The 16,422-nt window shown below is 54.8% G+C and overlaps 1 protein-coding gene across 2 annotated transcripts in view; it reads right to left on the bottom strand.

Moving 5' to 3' along the window:
* LOC108494326 (ankyrin repeat and fibronectin type-III domain-containing protein 1-like) overlaps positions 1–14,017 on the bottom strand; it is a 195,118-nt gene extending 181,101 nt beyond the window's left edge. For both annotated transcript variants that reach the window (XM_017808689.1, XM_017808688.1), the window contains exon 1: positions 13,873–14,017. In XM_017808689.1, coding sequence (XP_017664178.1) covers positions 13,873–13,991 — 119 coding nt within the window. In that variant the 5' untranslated portion in view covers positions 13,992–14,017. The remainder of the gene's footprint in view (positions 1–13,872) is intronic.
* Positions 14,018–16,422: the final 2,405 nt, after the last annotated feature.

Genomic DNA, 16,422 nt, shown 5'->3' on the forward strand with positions numbered 1-16,422 from the left:
AGAACAGCTGAATGTGGTGAGCCTGGGCTGAGGGAGGATGGCAGAGAGAGGGGCCAGGAGAGCCTGGTTATTGCAGAGGGACACTGCTCCCAGATCTTCTCCTGCCTGTAACACGCTGCTCAGCCTGCTCCTCCAAGGAGGTGTAACTTAGCAACCTGACCTTAAAAACTCAGCAAGGGTTCCAGCTGGATTCAGAGAAACAGGAGATGCTACAAGCCAGGAGGAACCATTACCCACCACAGCCCCCTCTGGAATTAGGAGGAAGAAGGTGAGCACCTCCAGTACAGCCCACGGCCTCTTACTAAAACAAATCGCTGCAAGATGGAAAAAAAATGAACAAAACACCCACGTCCACTCCCTGAATCAGACTGTGGAGACCCCAGCAGGCATAAGGTGACAGGGAAAACAGGTCCCAAAGTGCTCACAGTCCTAAAAGGCCAACAAGAATGCTAAAGAGCCAGGGCAGGAGGAGTGCTGCATCCAGGTCTGGGGTCCTCAGCACAAGACAAATGTGGAGCTGCTGGAACGAGTCCAGAGGAGGCCAGGAAGGTGCTCCAAGGGCTGGAGCCCCTCTGCTCTGGAGCCAGGCTGGGACAGCTGGGGGTGCTCACCTGGAGAAGAGAAGGTTCCAGGGAGACCTGAGAGCCCCTTCCAGGGCCTAAAGGGGCTCCAGGAGAGCTGGAGAGGGACTTGGGACAAGGACCTGGAGGGACAGGACAGGGGGGAATGGCTTCTCATTGCCAGAGGGCAGGGTTAGATGAGATATTGGGAAGGAATTGTTGGCTGTGAGGGTGGTGAGGCCCTGGCACAGGTTGCCCAGAGAAGCTGTGGCTGCCCCATCCCTGGAAGTGTCCAAGGTCTGGTTGGACAGGGCTTGGAGCAACCTGGGCTAGTGGAAGGTGTCCCTGCCCGTGCAGAGGGTTGGAACGAGATGGGACTTTAAGGTCCCTTTTGCAACAACCCACCTTCTGGGGGAACGACCCCCTTCAGGATGGGTCATCACACCTTCCCACCCAAACCATGCTGTGATTCCATGAGGTTTCCCTGCAGTGCTCAGCTCCATGACACAGGGATCATCTTGTACTGCCATCCCTAGGGTACTTCCCTACACTTTCCATGCCCGAGGGGAGACAGAACCTGCTCCCAGAGGAAGCAGCCAGGACACCCCACCAGCCTGGGCTGGAACCAGGCCAGCCCAGCTCCCAGAGCCCAAAGCAAGGCAGAGCTGAGCCTCTGACAGCCCAGGAGTGCATGGTGCTCAGCAGTGTGAGCTGTGGCTCGAGGGGGCTGTAAGCCCTGGGGTTAGCAGGGATTTGAGCCAGGAGCTCCTCCATCCCCACCAGACAAGCCAACATCTGCCTGCAGCTGGTTTCTACAGAGGGGCTCCACAGGAAAAGGCAGCAGCGGGAGCAGAAGGGAAGCAGAGGAGGCTGAAGGTGTCTCAGAAGCTTTTCTTGGACAGAAGCACAAGGCAGCAGTGACAGTGCCTCCGGGATGGGGTTCAGTGTGGTCCAGCACCCAAAGCAGTGGCAAGACCCCAGGGAGGGCAGGGAATTAAGTTTAAGGGGGTCACACAGCAGTGCAGAAGCCTAAAGAAGGAGTCTGAGAGGAAGAGATCAACTGGGTAAGATACAGAGTAGCCTTGGAAACCAAAGGCCAAGGATTTCAGAAGAGTGGAGCCTTCAGAGGGCATTCTCACCTGTCCAAATCACCAGTTTGCTCTGCAAACCTTATGAGCTGTGAGCAAACCCGTGAGTCACTGGCATTGTTTCCAGTGGATTGCCCTCGTGGGTTGCAAATCCAAAGAAAATCACTGAGACATCTTTCCTTTGCATTCAAAAGACACCCAAACAGAAAACCTTCCTTTCTGGCTGCCCAGTGTATGTGTGAGGAGCGGAGGACGAGAGCTGAAACAGAGCATCTTTCATCTGGCTGGGAGACAGTTTCAAAGCAAAACAAAACCCAAAACAGCATTCAGCATGCAAGTTCAGAAAAGAAAAAACCAGCCATGTGAAGCTATAAAAATACCTTCCCAGGCTCAGCTGCGAGCTGGTAAATACCATGATTTCCACCAGCTGGTTTGCAAAAGCTTCTTCTCCTGCCACCTCTCTGGCTTGCAGAGCATCTCTCCAGCTGGAGCACCGAACAAAACACCACCGGCATCCAGGGAATAATTGCTCCTGTCCCTGCAAATGTGCTTTGACTCAGAGGGATGGGCCAGGCTCCAGGGGCTGGGGGAGGTGCAGGAGAGGAGGGCACACACCCCATGTGCTGAGGGCAGCCTCAGCAAAATGTTCCAGGGCTACTTGGAGAAGGATTCAGCACCACTGACTGCTATGAGCTGCTGTGCCCCGAGGCCCAGCCCTGCTCCCAGTACCACCCTGCTGGGCTGGGCACAAGTTCCAAATTTCCCAAGAAAGGGCCAAGAGTCCTTTTTGTGGCTGAAGCTGCCCTGAAGAGCACTGAGCACTCAAGTGGGCAACAGCCTCTCACCCACCAGGTAAAGAAAGACCTGCTACTGCTGCTCACACCCAGCACCACTGACACCACTCCAGAGTCCAAGCTGGGCAACAGGCAAAGCCACCCCCAGGGATGAAAAGAACAAACTCTGCACATCAGCAGGCCCAGACCAGGCACCGTGGCTGTGTTTCACAGCGACGCCTCCATTCCACCAGTCACTGAAATCCAGTTGTTAAAGAGGGATAAGGAAATATGGTGGGGCCAGACACTGCTGTTCATTCATTCAAAGGATGTTGGTTTCTTTGTTAAAAGAACGTGTTTTTCCAGCTCTGCTGCAGGCAGTGAACCATACCCCCAGCCAGCAGGGAGCTCTGCCCACTCCCCAACCCAGAAGCACTCCCTGGGTCCCTGGGGGCCCTCACCGGGCTCACCCTGCCCTCTCTGTCATGCTCTATCCCTGTGGTACCACCAGACCATCCCTTCCCCATCCCACAGGTGAGAGGAGCCCTGTGCTCCCCCCTGCCCACCTGCTGCACTGCTCACACAGCCAGGACCAGGCTCTCGAGGGGGGGCTCTCGGGGGGGGCTCCAGCCCAGCTGGAGCTGCACCTCCACAGCAAAAAGTCCAAAGGCAGAAAGTCCCCAGCGCAGGGAAAGAAGCAGGAACATCCATGGAGTGTGAACATCTATCCTGCTCGCAGAGTTCCCTCTGACAAATGGGCAGGGAGGGCAGACGAAGGTGAACACACTGAGTCCCGGCGCGGCAGAGAAGCAGACGAGCATCCTCCCTCCCAGCAGCTCCAGAGCGTGACCTGCATCCTCAGGACCAGCGTGGGGAATGTCCCAGCATCCCTGTGCTCGTAGCCAGGCTCTGCCATCCAGGTGATGCAGAGAGGATGGCCAAAGGCATCCAGGGTGCTCTGCAGGGAACACAACACACTCTGCGGAAGGAAGAGTGCTGAGGCTGCACTCCCCACCTTAGGAAGGAGGGTGTTTGAGATGCATAAAGAAGCTCACAAGCCAAAGGTCTTGCACACTGAAAGTCAGCTCATGAGCAGGATTCAACCCCCAGGGACACACCAGTGACTTGGAAACGTGGCCAGCCCCGAGGCGGGAGAGGGACAGCAAAGCGTGGCTGGGACGTGGTTGGGACACAGCCACTGCACGATGGACACACTGACTCAGGGCAGAGACAGTGGGCCAGAGCAAAGCAATGCAGGAACACAGCTCCTTGCTGTAAAGGACAGAGTGCCCAGTGCCACCTTGCCAGTAACCACACACTGATGGGAGTGAAAGGGAGGGAGAGCAGAGAGGAGAAGGGGTTCTATGACCTGCCAAGGCTGGGGCACAGCAGACACCTCCCTCTCCCCACGCTCACAAGACACAACCACAGACGTCGTGCCCTGGCTCCTGGCTTTTCTTTTCTGGGGTTTATGCACCTCCTGTCTGCCTTGAGAAATTTCGGGGACAAAAGCTAATGAAGCACAAGTGACATGGATGACAAACATCCCAGCTCCAGTTTAAAAGGCTGGCTAATGTACAAATAAATACAAGACTGCCTCCTTCATACCTGCAAACACCTTTCAGGGAGGATGTGAAGGGGTCCAGCATTGCAGCCACCTCCAGCACTGGAGCTGTGATGCCCCTGCACTGCTGCCCCCCAGCTCCTGGTCCCGTTCCCAGTCCCATGACACCGGGCTGGTCTCCCCTGGTGCTTCAAAATCCAAGTCACACGACAGAGGAGACAAAAAGCCGCTGAGATCATCTTGGAAAGAACGCTGCTGCTCCTGACAACCACGGGGCAGAGGCTTCAGGCCTGAACTCGACGTGCTCCAGCACGGAGACACTCCAAACAGCTGTCGGAGCAGCTCAGTTTGCTTTAAATCCCATCATTTCTGCAGCGTGACCAAGTTTTCCAGCACTGGAGGCGAACAGTGGCAGAGCTGATCCGTCTCTGACTACTAACCCCTGGCAAAAATAATTATTTCATATGTTTCGGTCAAAAAACAGATTTATAATCATAGGCATGTTGTTGTTTTAAACCCTCCTGGGCACCACCTTTCATCCAGAACCCTAGGCTGGTTTTCATTTTCATCTGAAGCACAAGAGGGAGGTCACCGCCAGGGTCAGAGGGACAAGCCCATTCAACAAGACACATTTTTATGCTCCCAACACAATACAGTAAAATCCCTTAAAAAATGGCTTTCAGAGCAGGACTAATGGGAGCTGGGAGGAGCTGGGAGCAGAGCTCCAGCAAGGACCCCTCCAACAGCTGCTCATAGCCAGGTTAATGGATTTTATCTGTCTTGTGAGGGAAAGAACAGGAGCAAAGAGGCCCAAAACAGCACAGAGGAAGTCCAGCCCTGCCCGTGACAGCCACAGGGGCCAGGCAGGAGCACTTGGGGATGGGTTTCCTTGAGGGCAGACTCAGGTCTGGTCCCAGCCAGCCCCTCACTGAACTTCAGCACTGAGGGCAAGGAACCAATTCCCAGGGCTGGAGGTCCAGCCATGGGATGCAAGGAAGCAAAGCCCAAAAACATTTCATTTCCAAGCAAGAGCTTGGGCACAGCTTCAGCTGCCGGGCTGTCTGCAGAATCACAGGATCATTAAGGTGGAAGAAGACCTATAAGATCATCAACCATCAACCAGCACCACCACCGTGTTCACCACTAAACCACATCCTCAAGGGCTGCAACCACACAGCTTTTGAACACTCCAGGGACGGGGATTCAGCCACTTCTGTGAGCAGTGTCAGCTCAGCTCCCGCAGAGGAAGGCAGGACAGGTTCTGCCAGGGGAAGCACAGCCCTGCTGCAGGATGCACCTCCCTGCTGGTGGAAAAACAACCCCTAAAATCCTCAGCCAGAATAAGATCTCCCTCTCCCAGTGAAGAGGTTGTGGCTGTCCCATCCCTGGAAGTGTTCAAGGCCAGGTTGGATGGGGTTTGGAGCAACCTGGGACAGCGGAAGGTGTCCCTGCCCATGGCAGGGGTTGGAATGAGATGAGCTTTAAGGTCCCTTCCAACCCAAATCAGGCTGTGATTCTGTGAAAAATTTTATCCATTTGTTGTTTAAAGCAACATAAAAATGCACTGAAGCTTTCCAGCTTTTCCACAAACATGGATTTGCAGCTGAAAAATAGATGTAACAGAGACAGTCACACAAATTCTGCACACAGGGCAGGCAGCAGGGCCAGGAGCAGCCAGCAGGTACAAATGCCAGCTCCAGTGGTTTCCAGACATCTATGGAAGCACATGGATGCTCCAGGCAGGTGTACCCATACCAGGGGCTGCTCAGGTGGGGGATGAGGGTTGGGGCTCTGCTCTGCTCCCCTCACGCCAAAGTGCCTGTTATAGCCAATGAACCAGAAGGATCTGCTTATTCCCTCCTGCATTTTCTCCCATCAAAAAAATGCAAACTAAAAATATTTTGCATTAATTTGTATAATTGCCAAGTATTCCCCGAGGAGAAAACAAAAATTTTTGTGGAAAAAAACCTTTTTAATTATTAAATGAAGTATTCTAGTTTTTCCATCTGAAATATTCCCAGCAGCACTGTCCTTTTTTTTCTTTCCTCTTTGAAATGCTTTTTCCTGGGTCTAGAGAGAGTCTTTTTTGTCAATATAGCCCCTCTCCCCTTCCTCCCCAGCTCTGCCTGAGCCAGCTCAGCCCCACACATGTGACTGCCCAGTGTCCCCCCAGGACTGCACAGAGTCCCCAGACATTTCAGGGACCACCCAGCATCCCCACACACCCTGGAGACAACCCAGTGTCCCAACCACCCCAGGAGCTGCCCAGTATGCCCACACACCTCGGGGACCTCCCAGTGTCCCCACACACCCCAGAGGTTGCCCAATGTCCCCACATACCTTGGGGACCTCCCAGTGTCCCCACACACCCGGGAACGCCCTGCACAGGCAGGAGCAGGCAGAGAAGGGCACACAGGGACAACCCCCATTCAAAAACCTTCCCCTTGCCAGCCATCACTTTTATTAGAAGCTTTTAACATTCCCATCCGCTGTCTGGAGTCACTTCCTTCCCCCCTCCGTGCGCAAATCCCACTGGGGTTGGTTGCTGGTGCTTCTGTTTCCTACCTGCGCCCCCACCCAGCTGTGACTCAGAGCCAAAACAGTGGGGGAATCAGGAATCAAACAGTCTTTCGAGCAACTGTGACTCACAGGCCAAGGCTTTTTGCTGAAGGAAACGTCTCCTGCAGTCACACCACCTATGTAATTCCCCTTAATGCCAGTATCATTTACCCTTCCTCCCACTACCCCATCCAAGTACCATTCAAAAATAAGGGATGACCGTTCATCTTTTTCGGCCTAATCCAGGCAAAGATTAGCTGCAGCTTGTGCAGAAATTAGGCAGCCCCCAACCTCATCTCCCAGCCCAAAAACTGACTTTCAAAAGAGGCCAAAGCCAGGCAGAAAAGGACAATACTGGGTACAAACCACACCCCTTGGCTTTAGATGCAACATGGCCCCAAAAGATGACACGGAGAGCTCGGATGTGCTTTCCCAGTCTGTCAGATCCAGAAATTTTTCACAGCCAGCTCCAAGCCCCAGAAATGCAAGCACTTTCATGGGACAGATATTAAACACTCAGCCATGGGAGCAGGTTTTTGAGGAACATCAAGAGGCCCAAGCACACCTGGCTCTGTGCACATCGCTTCCCCTGCCCCGAGGGTGTGGAGCCAGCATCCCACTGCAGCACTGGGAGCTCTGCAGAACTGAGACCAGCAGGTTACTGGGTGCTGGAACTGGGGATGCACCCAGATGTCCCCCAGTGCACAGAAACCTTCACAGAAAACCAGGACGAGTCAAGGTTTGGTGGAGAGGCCCCATGCAAGGATAGGTTTGATGGAGAGATGGATTTCTTCTCCGTGCTGCTTCCCAAGCCCCTTCTTGACAGTTTCCAGCCCTGGCACTGCAAACAACGAGGGAGAACAAAGCTAAAAAGCCTCTTTAGTTTTAATATACAGAACCCAGGCAGCTCAATCAAGAAACAAAGCTAAATGTCATTTCCTCCCGTGGCACTGCCACTGTGCTCACAAAACAGAGCCACTCACGTCTGACAGCTTGTCATGGCTGTGAGACACTGGGGACGTGGCACACACAGCCTGGGGAAAGGCTGGCACAGAGCAGAGGGGACGAGGGCTTGGTCCTGCAGCTCATCATGGACCACTAGCTCAGAGGGTGAAGGGGGCAGATGTGAAACTCAAGAGCTGAAAGTCACCAGTGACCCCAACAGGTACAACCACTCAGCGCCGGGACACCAGGGCACATGGGACAGAGCAGAGCCAGGAATGGTTTGCATTGGAAGGGACCTTAAAGCTCATCTAATTCCACTCCCTGCCATGGGCAGGGACACCTTCCACTGTCCCGGGTTGCTCCAAGCCCCGTCCAACCTGGCCTTGGACACTTCCAGGGATGGGGCAGCCACAGCTTCTCTGGGCAACCTGTGCCAGGGCCTCCCCACCCTCACAGGGAAGGATTTCTTCCTAACATCTAATCTAAATCTCCCCTCCTTTAGTTTAAAACCATTCTCCCTTGTCCTGTCACTGTCTGCCTGTGTAAAAGTCACTTTCCTTCTTTTTATAATCCCCCTTCAAGCACTGGAAGGGACTCCAAGGTCTCCCTGGAGCCTTCTCTTCTCCAGGTTGGACACCCTCAGCTCTCCCAGCCTGGCTCCAGAGCAGAGGGGCTCCTGACTTTGGAGCATCATTTCAAACAAGCCTCACCCAGGAGCACACGAGCTGCCCCTGAGGACACCCCACATCCAGCTGTGCAGCCCAAGGCCCTCCATCCCCCTGAGACCCTGACCCAGAGCATCTCCAGCTGAACGAGGCTGAAGATTTCAGCTCCTAAAGCTCTTTCTCATGTTCTTGCCCAGCCAAGCTGTGAAGATGCTGAGTGTTCACTGTCTGTTGCAGTTAACAGGATTAATGGGTGGTCAGCACCTCAGTGAAGCAGGCCATGGACTGAGTCACTAGCACTGGATTTAGGATCTATTTCCAGCACCAGCACAGACCACTTCCATGCAGTAGCGATGGACATCGATTTTTTTAACAGGTTACAATGATCTGTTACAGCAAAAAATGTGAGTCCATGCACCCACACAGGTTTTCCTGCTGGCACCTCAGCAGGCAGTTTGGAATACAAGTGCTGAAAACATCTTATTGACTAATTTCAGGTGGAAACTTCTCACTTAACCCAAAACACTTCCAAGTTCCTTACTTGTTTTCTCCTTTAAAATGCAGGTATCTTTCCATACGGATGTGTCATTTGGGAGCAGAAAGGTTTTGTTCAAAATGTGTCAAAAAACAAGTGGGAAAAGTCAGGCAAACTCTCAACCATGTAGGAGAGACTCTCAGAGCCCCTCAGAGAAGCCCCTTTGAGCATCTCTACCTGCCACCTTTGCCTGTCTCATGCTGTGTGCAGCTAACACAGGAACTATTCCTTCCGTGCACTTTTCCAGCCCCAAAACTTGCCGGTTCCTCTCTCCCCCATCACGACCATGTGCTTGAGCACAGACGCGCTGCCAGAGCTGAGGAGATATTTTTAAGCACCCAAAAACAACTAAACACAATCCTGCCAGGAAAACATCCCCCACTACCCCTCTCCACCTCAAAGCCCATCAAACTACACAGCAAGAAACATGGATCAGGATATCAGTGTGGCAAACATCCCCAGGGGAGGGCAGGTAACAGCTCCCCGCTATAAAGAGCAGCTCCTTGGGAGAGGCTCCAACCCTGACAGCAACAGGGACACACGGACCCACCTCTGCCCTCTGTGAGTGCAAAGCTGGAGCATCACCTGGAGCACTGTTCCTTCTGCTGGACATTATCAAATGACATGGGCAAAATCAGGCCAGGCAAGTTGAAATTTTTATGTAATATAATTCTTACATAATTTAATTCATTGTTAATTAACACCAACTTCCAAGTCGGGTGCTGAGAAAAAAGGCAGTGGAACCCTAAAGGTTCCACCTTGCCTGCCTGCTCCCTGCTCACCACGAGCCAACCCCCTCTCATCCTTGTTTCCCAAGCTGAGCTTCCCCGGGTTTCACCAAGCTCACCCCAAGACAGGGAAAAACTCGTCTCCTGGAGCCCACTGAGGACACAGAATCTTTACCCCCCAAGTTTTCAGGGCTCATCAGCTCTGCTGCTTCCAAGGCTGAAGGTCTCCCCCAGGAGAAGGATGCAGGATCCAAATCCAGGCACAAGTCTCTTCCTCATCTTCCTCCATCCCAAAGATCTCCTTTTCCCTAACTAGGCAGTGATCCCAAAGGGAGCACATCAGAGCCCCTCTGTGGGGCTCTGGGAAGCACAGAGGAGGGGAGGGAGACCTCTGGCAGGTCTCAGAGGGAACAGGCATCGACCTCCTGAAGCCAGGTGAGTGGATCTATCCCAGAACAGTCCTGGGCCAACAGAGGAAGCCACTGAATCAGCCCCTGAGTTCCCACCTAGAGGAGAAAATGCCTTTCAAAACCCACCCCTGGACAGGACTTATAATTTTATAATGATTTTTAATTGGGATTTTTTTTAATTAATTGGTTATTGTTGCAGGTCATCACTTGGGTGATAGGACTGGCATTCTCAGGGAGTTCTGCTTGCCCCCCCTGCATCCTGTTGAGATCTGTTGAGACCAATTCCAAGGGCGTCCTTGAGAAATTCTCCTAAATCCGTGAGCTCTGTCAGATGACAGCAGACCCTCATCCTCCCAGAATCACTGCAGGCACCCAGGATCCCAGCCCAGGGCTCTGCCAGCCCAGCTCCCTGGCTGAAAACAGCAGCCTGGGAAGGTGCCAGCCCACTCCCGAGAATTTCAGCTTGCCCTGGAGCCTCCCTGGCACACCCAGAGCAGAGCAGAGCCATTTTCTCAGCTCAGTTACAACACAACGGCTTTCCATGATGTTCTGATCCACTTTCAAAAGCTGCAGGAACCCAAAATCAATTGTCCAGACCTTTCAGCTTATAAATACCTTAATAAGAGAAGAGCTATTTCATATAACCTGCCTTTTCCTTTCATTTCTCCTCCATGCCAGAGCAGATCCTCTCTGCCCTTCCTACCAACACACAGCTGGGCATGAGCACCTCGAGGCTGGCACACTGAGGTAACACAAAGAACAACCCCTCAAACCTCAGCAGGCCCCTCAGCCCCCTGTGGTTCCCCCACAGGCACCTGCAGAGAAATCCCCTTATCCCCTATCCCTGCGATGCTCCAGGCCCTCATCCCACATGGAGCAGTGCAGCTCCGGAGACCGTCAGATGCACTTTTTGGTTCATCCATCACCGCTCCTGCTGGATGGAGAAAAGTTGCTGCAAATAAATCACCTGCTCTCCTGGGCTCGGCTCGGCTTGCCAGTCCCTGCCCCAGGACGGGGACACCTTGTCACCCTGGGGCCTCCCAGCCCTGGGACCAACTGTCCTGTTGATTTAACAACACCAGGCTGCTGTGCCACAGCTCCAGAGTGGAGCATTTGCCCTCCTGCCAGGCACAGCGGGCATGGCTCGGGCTGGAGAAGCCTCCAGCTGAGAGAACACAAATCCCAGCACAGCTCTGTGCCACAGGTGGTGGCAGAGCAGGAGGGAACATCGAAGGCAGCATGATTGCCCAAAAGCACCTGGATGAGGTGATGCTTTTGCTGGGCTCCTCCTCTATCCACAAACTGTCCAGCCCAGCAGACTTACTCACCCCACCTCGTTCGCGCTGCTTTATCCGGAGGCGTCGTTCGAAAATGCAGGATTATTTAAAACCATAACTGCACACCTGCTGATTCCTGTTAGGTCCTATGAGAATGCGTGGCACCACTATATTTAGAATTTAATAACTCCAGTCAGTGCATCCTCTCCACTGAGCACTGGCCTACGTCTGTTCTCTGTGGTCCCAGGGGATCACAGAGCTTTGGGAAGGGCAGTGGGAGCCCGGCTGCCCCGAGCAAGACCAGGGCAGGGCTGCAGTCAGGGCTGTTGGACATCACCCTGCTGAGCCTGGGGTGTAGGATCTCTGGTGCATCTATGCACTTGGAAATATGGGAGCTGAACATCTTATTTCCATGCTTGATTTGCCCACATTGGAGTGAAGAAATGAAATAAAAGCAGAAAGTTGCTCAACAGAGCTGGAAAAAGCACCATGTAGAGCAAGGACAGGGTCAGCCATGGCAGCAGCTGCCTTGTGTTGGCTTTTGGATCACAGCTGTGAAGATTTCCTGGGGCTTCTCAATCTAAGACATTTTGGGGGGGGAAAACCAAGCAGAAGCTCAAATAGCTGGGGTGAAAAGTGACAGTGATTTCAAAGCATCCCACGCTTCAGTCAACACTTCTTTTTACTTCCATAATCAACCATGAGCAATCAAGGGAATGGGCTTGGTATCCATAAGGGCACTCAAGCCCTGTCCCTGGGGGAGGCAGGGACACCAGGAACACTGTCCACACACTCGGATCCAGCCTGGAGGAACTGCCCTGGAGCACCTGCACAGCCCAGGAGACAAAATAGGGCTGCAGCTCGAGGTTGGCTGCACCAGAGCACCCGGAACGGGGAGAAACGTCGGCTGGGGGGAGCTCCTCCTCCAGCCCCACACAGGGCACGGCCGGTGCACAGTGAGCCACATTCCTGCATGAGGGAAGAACTCAGACACAGATGGTTTAGGTTGGAAGGGACCTTAAAGCCCATCTCGTTCCACCTTCCTGACAGGCAGGAACGTGGAATCACAGAATCAGCGGAGTTGGAAGGGACCCAAACGGATCATCGAGTCTAACCCCTGGCCCTGCTCAGGACCATCCCCAAGAGTCACGCCATGCACCTGAGACCTTCCACTAGAAGGCTGCTCACATCCATAGCCAGTACATCCCCATGGAAAATTTGGTACATGAGCTACATGCCAGCAAAGCCACTCTTTAGCTCACATGTCAGAGTTCAGAAAGCACCATGACATCTCTCATTATGTAGGAAACCACCCAACTCTCCCCAAAATCCAAGGTCCAGGACTGTAGCACCCTGTGCATGGGGGACTGACAGGCTGTGAAGCCCTGGGAACATCTCCTCATCTCCCTCGGGCCAGAGATGTGGCACATGCTTGGCTGCACACCACCAAACCCCCGGGACTCGCCCTGCTCGGCTGCACTCAGAGAACTCACCTTCCTCACACCAGCTCGGCACCAGCACAGCAAAAACCTCAGGACAGAAACCAGGGTTTCAAACCAGGGTTTCTGTCCACAAAGGCAAAAAGGAGCAGAACAAAGCTTCTGGCTCAGCCCCGAATGTTTCTGCGTTTCCGGAGAAACGCGTGAGCGGGGAAGAGGCGACGCTCCTTCAGCGCCGAGGGAAGAGGGGAGACAGCAACGCCTCAGCACATACCACTGTCTCAGCAGCAGCACGGACAGCAGCAGGAGGGGCCCCAACTTCTTTTTATTCTGTAGATACTTTAATAACCTTTCCAGAGTATGAGGCACTTAACAACCAGGGAGGAAGGTGAATGGATTCCTTGGTGCTATTTTTCTCCCTGTGTGTCTCTACATAGACCCACAACCCTCCAGAAGCACCCTGTGTAGGTCAGCAGGAGGGTTTGGGGACACACACTGCTCAGGCTGAGCCCACACGGAGAGGGAAAAGCCCAGAGCAGCACCAAGTGATAGTTGTGTCCTACAGGCTGCTTGTAACACCCAAGGAGAAGCCAACTAGGCACAGAGCAATTTTCTTAATTGCAGTAACTGCATTTACACGCAAAACAAGGAGGTGTGCACCCCCCACACACAATGGACCTGAGCACTCCAGCGGCAGCAGGATCCCAGGGGATTTCCAGTCAGCCCACTGCTCCCCATCCCCAGTGTGATCACCTCCTCAATCCACACACCAAACAAGCTGACAATGATCCATGTGTCTGTCTGAGCTCCCCTCCCCACTGCACCCTGTCCCTGAGCACAACTCAGACCCTCCCCACCCCTCCTATACGCCAGGAGGCTCAGCCAGCACCTCATACGAACAGATTCAACTTCACCCGAGAAGGTGCAGCTGAGGATTTTGCATAGGGCAGAGGGAGGGAAGGGCGATTTTGGTGCAATAACCTCGCTCTTCTAACGTGGAGACACAGCAGCGTGACACAGAGAGCACCAGACAGAGGCAGGTACAGCTGCACGTGGTCACCTGAGATGTGACACAGACACCTGGGACGTGCCCTGGGCAGGGTTGCCAGGTCACAGAGCCTGCTGGAGACATCCTGCAGCAATGAGCCACTTGGGAGCCCCAGGCAGGAAAGGGTGATGCTTCCAGAGCCCTTGGCTTGCTCCCAGCCCCCTCTGCAGCCCCAGGAGAGGTCAAACGGGAAGCAAAGCATCAAAGCTTGCACCTCCCACCCCGCAGCCCCTGGGCACACACGGAGGCCCCGGGACAGTGGGGTCACAGCCACGCCGTACCTGCACTCCACGACACTACAGCAACAGCTCCCGCTCCGCCGGCCCCAGCGCCGGGAGCGCAGCTCCGGCCTCGACTTCCTCAGGCTGAAGTACTCCGTCAGCTTCCCGAACGAAGCCATGGCTCCCGCGGCGTCCGGGCACACACCCGCCCGTGTCCCTGTGTCCCACCGCGCCCTGGCGCATGCTACACCCCTGTGCCCCGTCAGCCCACGGCACCGCGAGGGAGCGCGGCCACAGAGACACGGCACAAGGCAGAAGTTCAGCCAGGAATTCCTTGGACAGTCTGCAGCGGCTCCACAGTGATCCCTTGGATTCGGAGGATACCAAGTCCTGGCCCCCTGAGGCAGCCACAGGTGGCAGCTCCGAGTGGCGGGTGGCTCCACAGGTATTCAGTGCGACGCTGCAGAGCTCGGTTAAGCAGGAGGGGGAAAAATGAAGAGTGCCCGCTGGAAAGGATCCCTTGGGAGTGCTGGCACAGGTCTGTGAGCTCCCACAGCGAGAGACACTGGGCAGGGGAGGAAGCTGCTCTCTGGAGCAGTGGCCAGGGTGGCTGTGGTGGCCCTCGGATGAGGGAGGGGATGCCGTTTGATTAGAGGTGACGAGAAACCCCAAGAAATCGGCTGTTCAGATGAATTTCCAAAGGGTCTGTTCCTACTGCGTGTGGCGACCAGGTAGAGAGGATCCTTGACTGCTCCTCCTGTGAAGAATCCCCGTTTGCTCTTCCTGAGGCTATTCAGAGTCCACTAGGTTTCCTCCCTCCCTGTTTTCCAAAGCAGAAGGCACCCTCAGCCTCCGGCAGCACCTACCTACCATGATTTTTCAGCCTGTCACCGAACACCTGAGTGCAAGGAGAGGGACAGACATTCAAAGCAAGCGAGACTGATCCAGTTAGAGATCACCTGCAGGCTCTGCTCCCCACGCTCCAGCACAAAGCCTTTCCACAGCAGACAGCAGACACGGGGACACTGCGAACCCAAAGGGAAATCCTCCTGCCAGCCCTCCCCAAGTCAGGAGCACTCTGCATCCTCAGTGCCTGACGCCAGCTGGGCGGAGGAAAAACAAGGGCTTCAGAAAAAAAAACACCCAAACCTCGCTCCAGCCCCACGGAGCAGAGCCAGATGAAGTCAGTGAAGCATATCCAGGGAAGAGGTGTCTGACGGCGACTCCTAGTCATGCCAAGAGAGGCAACAAGGAAAACTGGTGCTAACTCAGCTGGCAGAGCCCCAAGCTACCTGCATGTCCTTTTATCCCTCCGGTGTGGATGCCATGTTAAAAAATAAACAACCCCTCATTCATTGCTGTCTCCCTGCTTAGATCTATCCCCTGCAAGCAGCCTGCTCACCACAAGGGATGGCCATCCACTGCCGAAAACCCTTCCCCAGCCCCAGCCCCGTTTCCCTCCCTCCTTCCCTTCCTTCTTTTTCCACTAGGCTCATGTTCAGCTTCTCGCTCGGAATTAAATGCCTGAGCAGCCTGGTGCGCCCCGCGGAGCACAACCCCACAGCCCCACGGCCACCCGGGCGGCCACCCCCGCCAGCTGCTTGTGACCCGCAGAGCCACCGCCCCGCCTGCGCTTTTTGGGGGGGTAATTTGCTTGCAGCATCCCCGCTCGCTGCCTCCCGCTCCGCTGACATTCATCCCGGCACACGGAGCCAACCGGCACAGCCTCGCACACAAAGGGGGGGCTGGCGATGCTCCAGGGGGCCCCACGGCCACGGGGGACCCTGCCAGCACCTCCACACGGTCCCTCGGCACGTAGTGCCTCCCGCTCACACACGGGGAGGGCAGAGCTAAGCCTCGCTCCTCTCTCCCAGCTGGGGAAATTAAAGCTGTTTACGCGCTGCTCCGCACTGCCATCCCCCTCGTCTCCCACCTTCTCCCTCCGATGGGCTCCACCGCTGCCGGGGAGGGGTCCAGGGCACTTCCCAAAATCGCTGGGTTTGTGAAGAGGGCAGAGCATCCGCCGGCTGGCTCCCTGCGGCACAGCGGGGGCCGGGAACACGGTCACCCCTCTTATCTCCCATCGGCTCTCCGTTACCGGGGGCCGTGAAATGCAACACGTCAAAGCAGGTCAGAGGAGCCGGGCGAGAGCGAAGGGGGCTGGCGGGAGGCAGCGGGAAGCAGCCGAGGGGAGATCAGAGAAGGGGAGGCAGAAGGGGACAAACTCTTGTTTCCCTGCTATGGGAAAAGGCACAATGCCGGCTCTCCCGGAGGCGGCTGGGCTGAGGCACACACACACCTGGGGAGAAGGACGGCAGGGTTACCTGGCACAGGTGATGTTATCTGCTCCTGAGCCATGCCAAGGCAACAGGAGAGGGGCTGGACGGGGCAGCGGGAGGAGTGGAGAGGATGAGTGGAGTTAATTTGAATCCCCTCTTCTCCTTTTCCTCCCACCACCTGATGGGAGGGCAGAGGAGCAGCGATGCTGGCCCAGGGATCCTGCTTTGGCATTTGCAAAGCAGAATTGTTTGGGGACAAAAGAGCGATTTGGAAGACTGTAGAAAAACCAGCAGGAGGATTAGACAGATTGATGGACACAAAATCCAAGGA

This window comes from Lepidothrix coronata, unplaced genomic scaffold (assembly GCF_001604755.1).
Source record: "Lepidothrix coronata isolate B3197 unplaced genomic scaffold, Lepidothrix_coronata-1.0 Scaffold24, whole genome shotgun sequence".
Taxonomy (NCBI): Eukaryota; Metazoa; Chordata; class Aves; order Passeriformes; family Pipridae; genus Lepidothrix; species Lepidothrix coronata.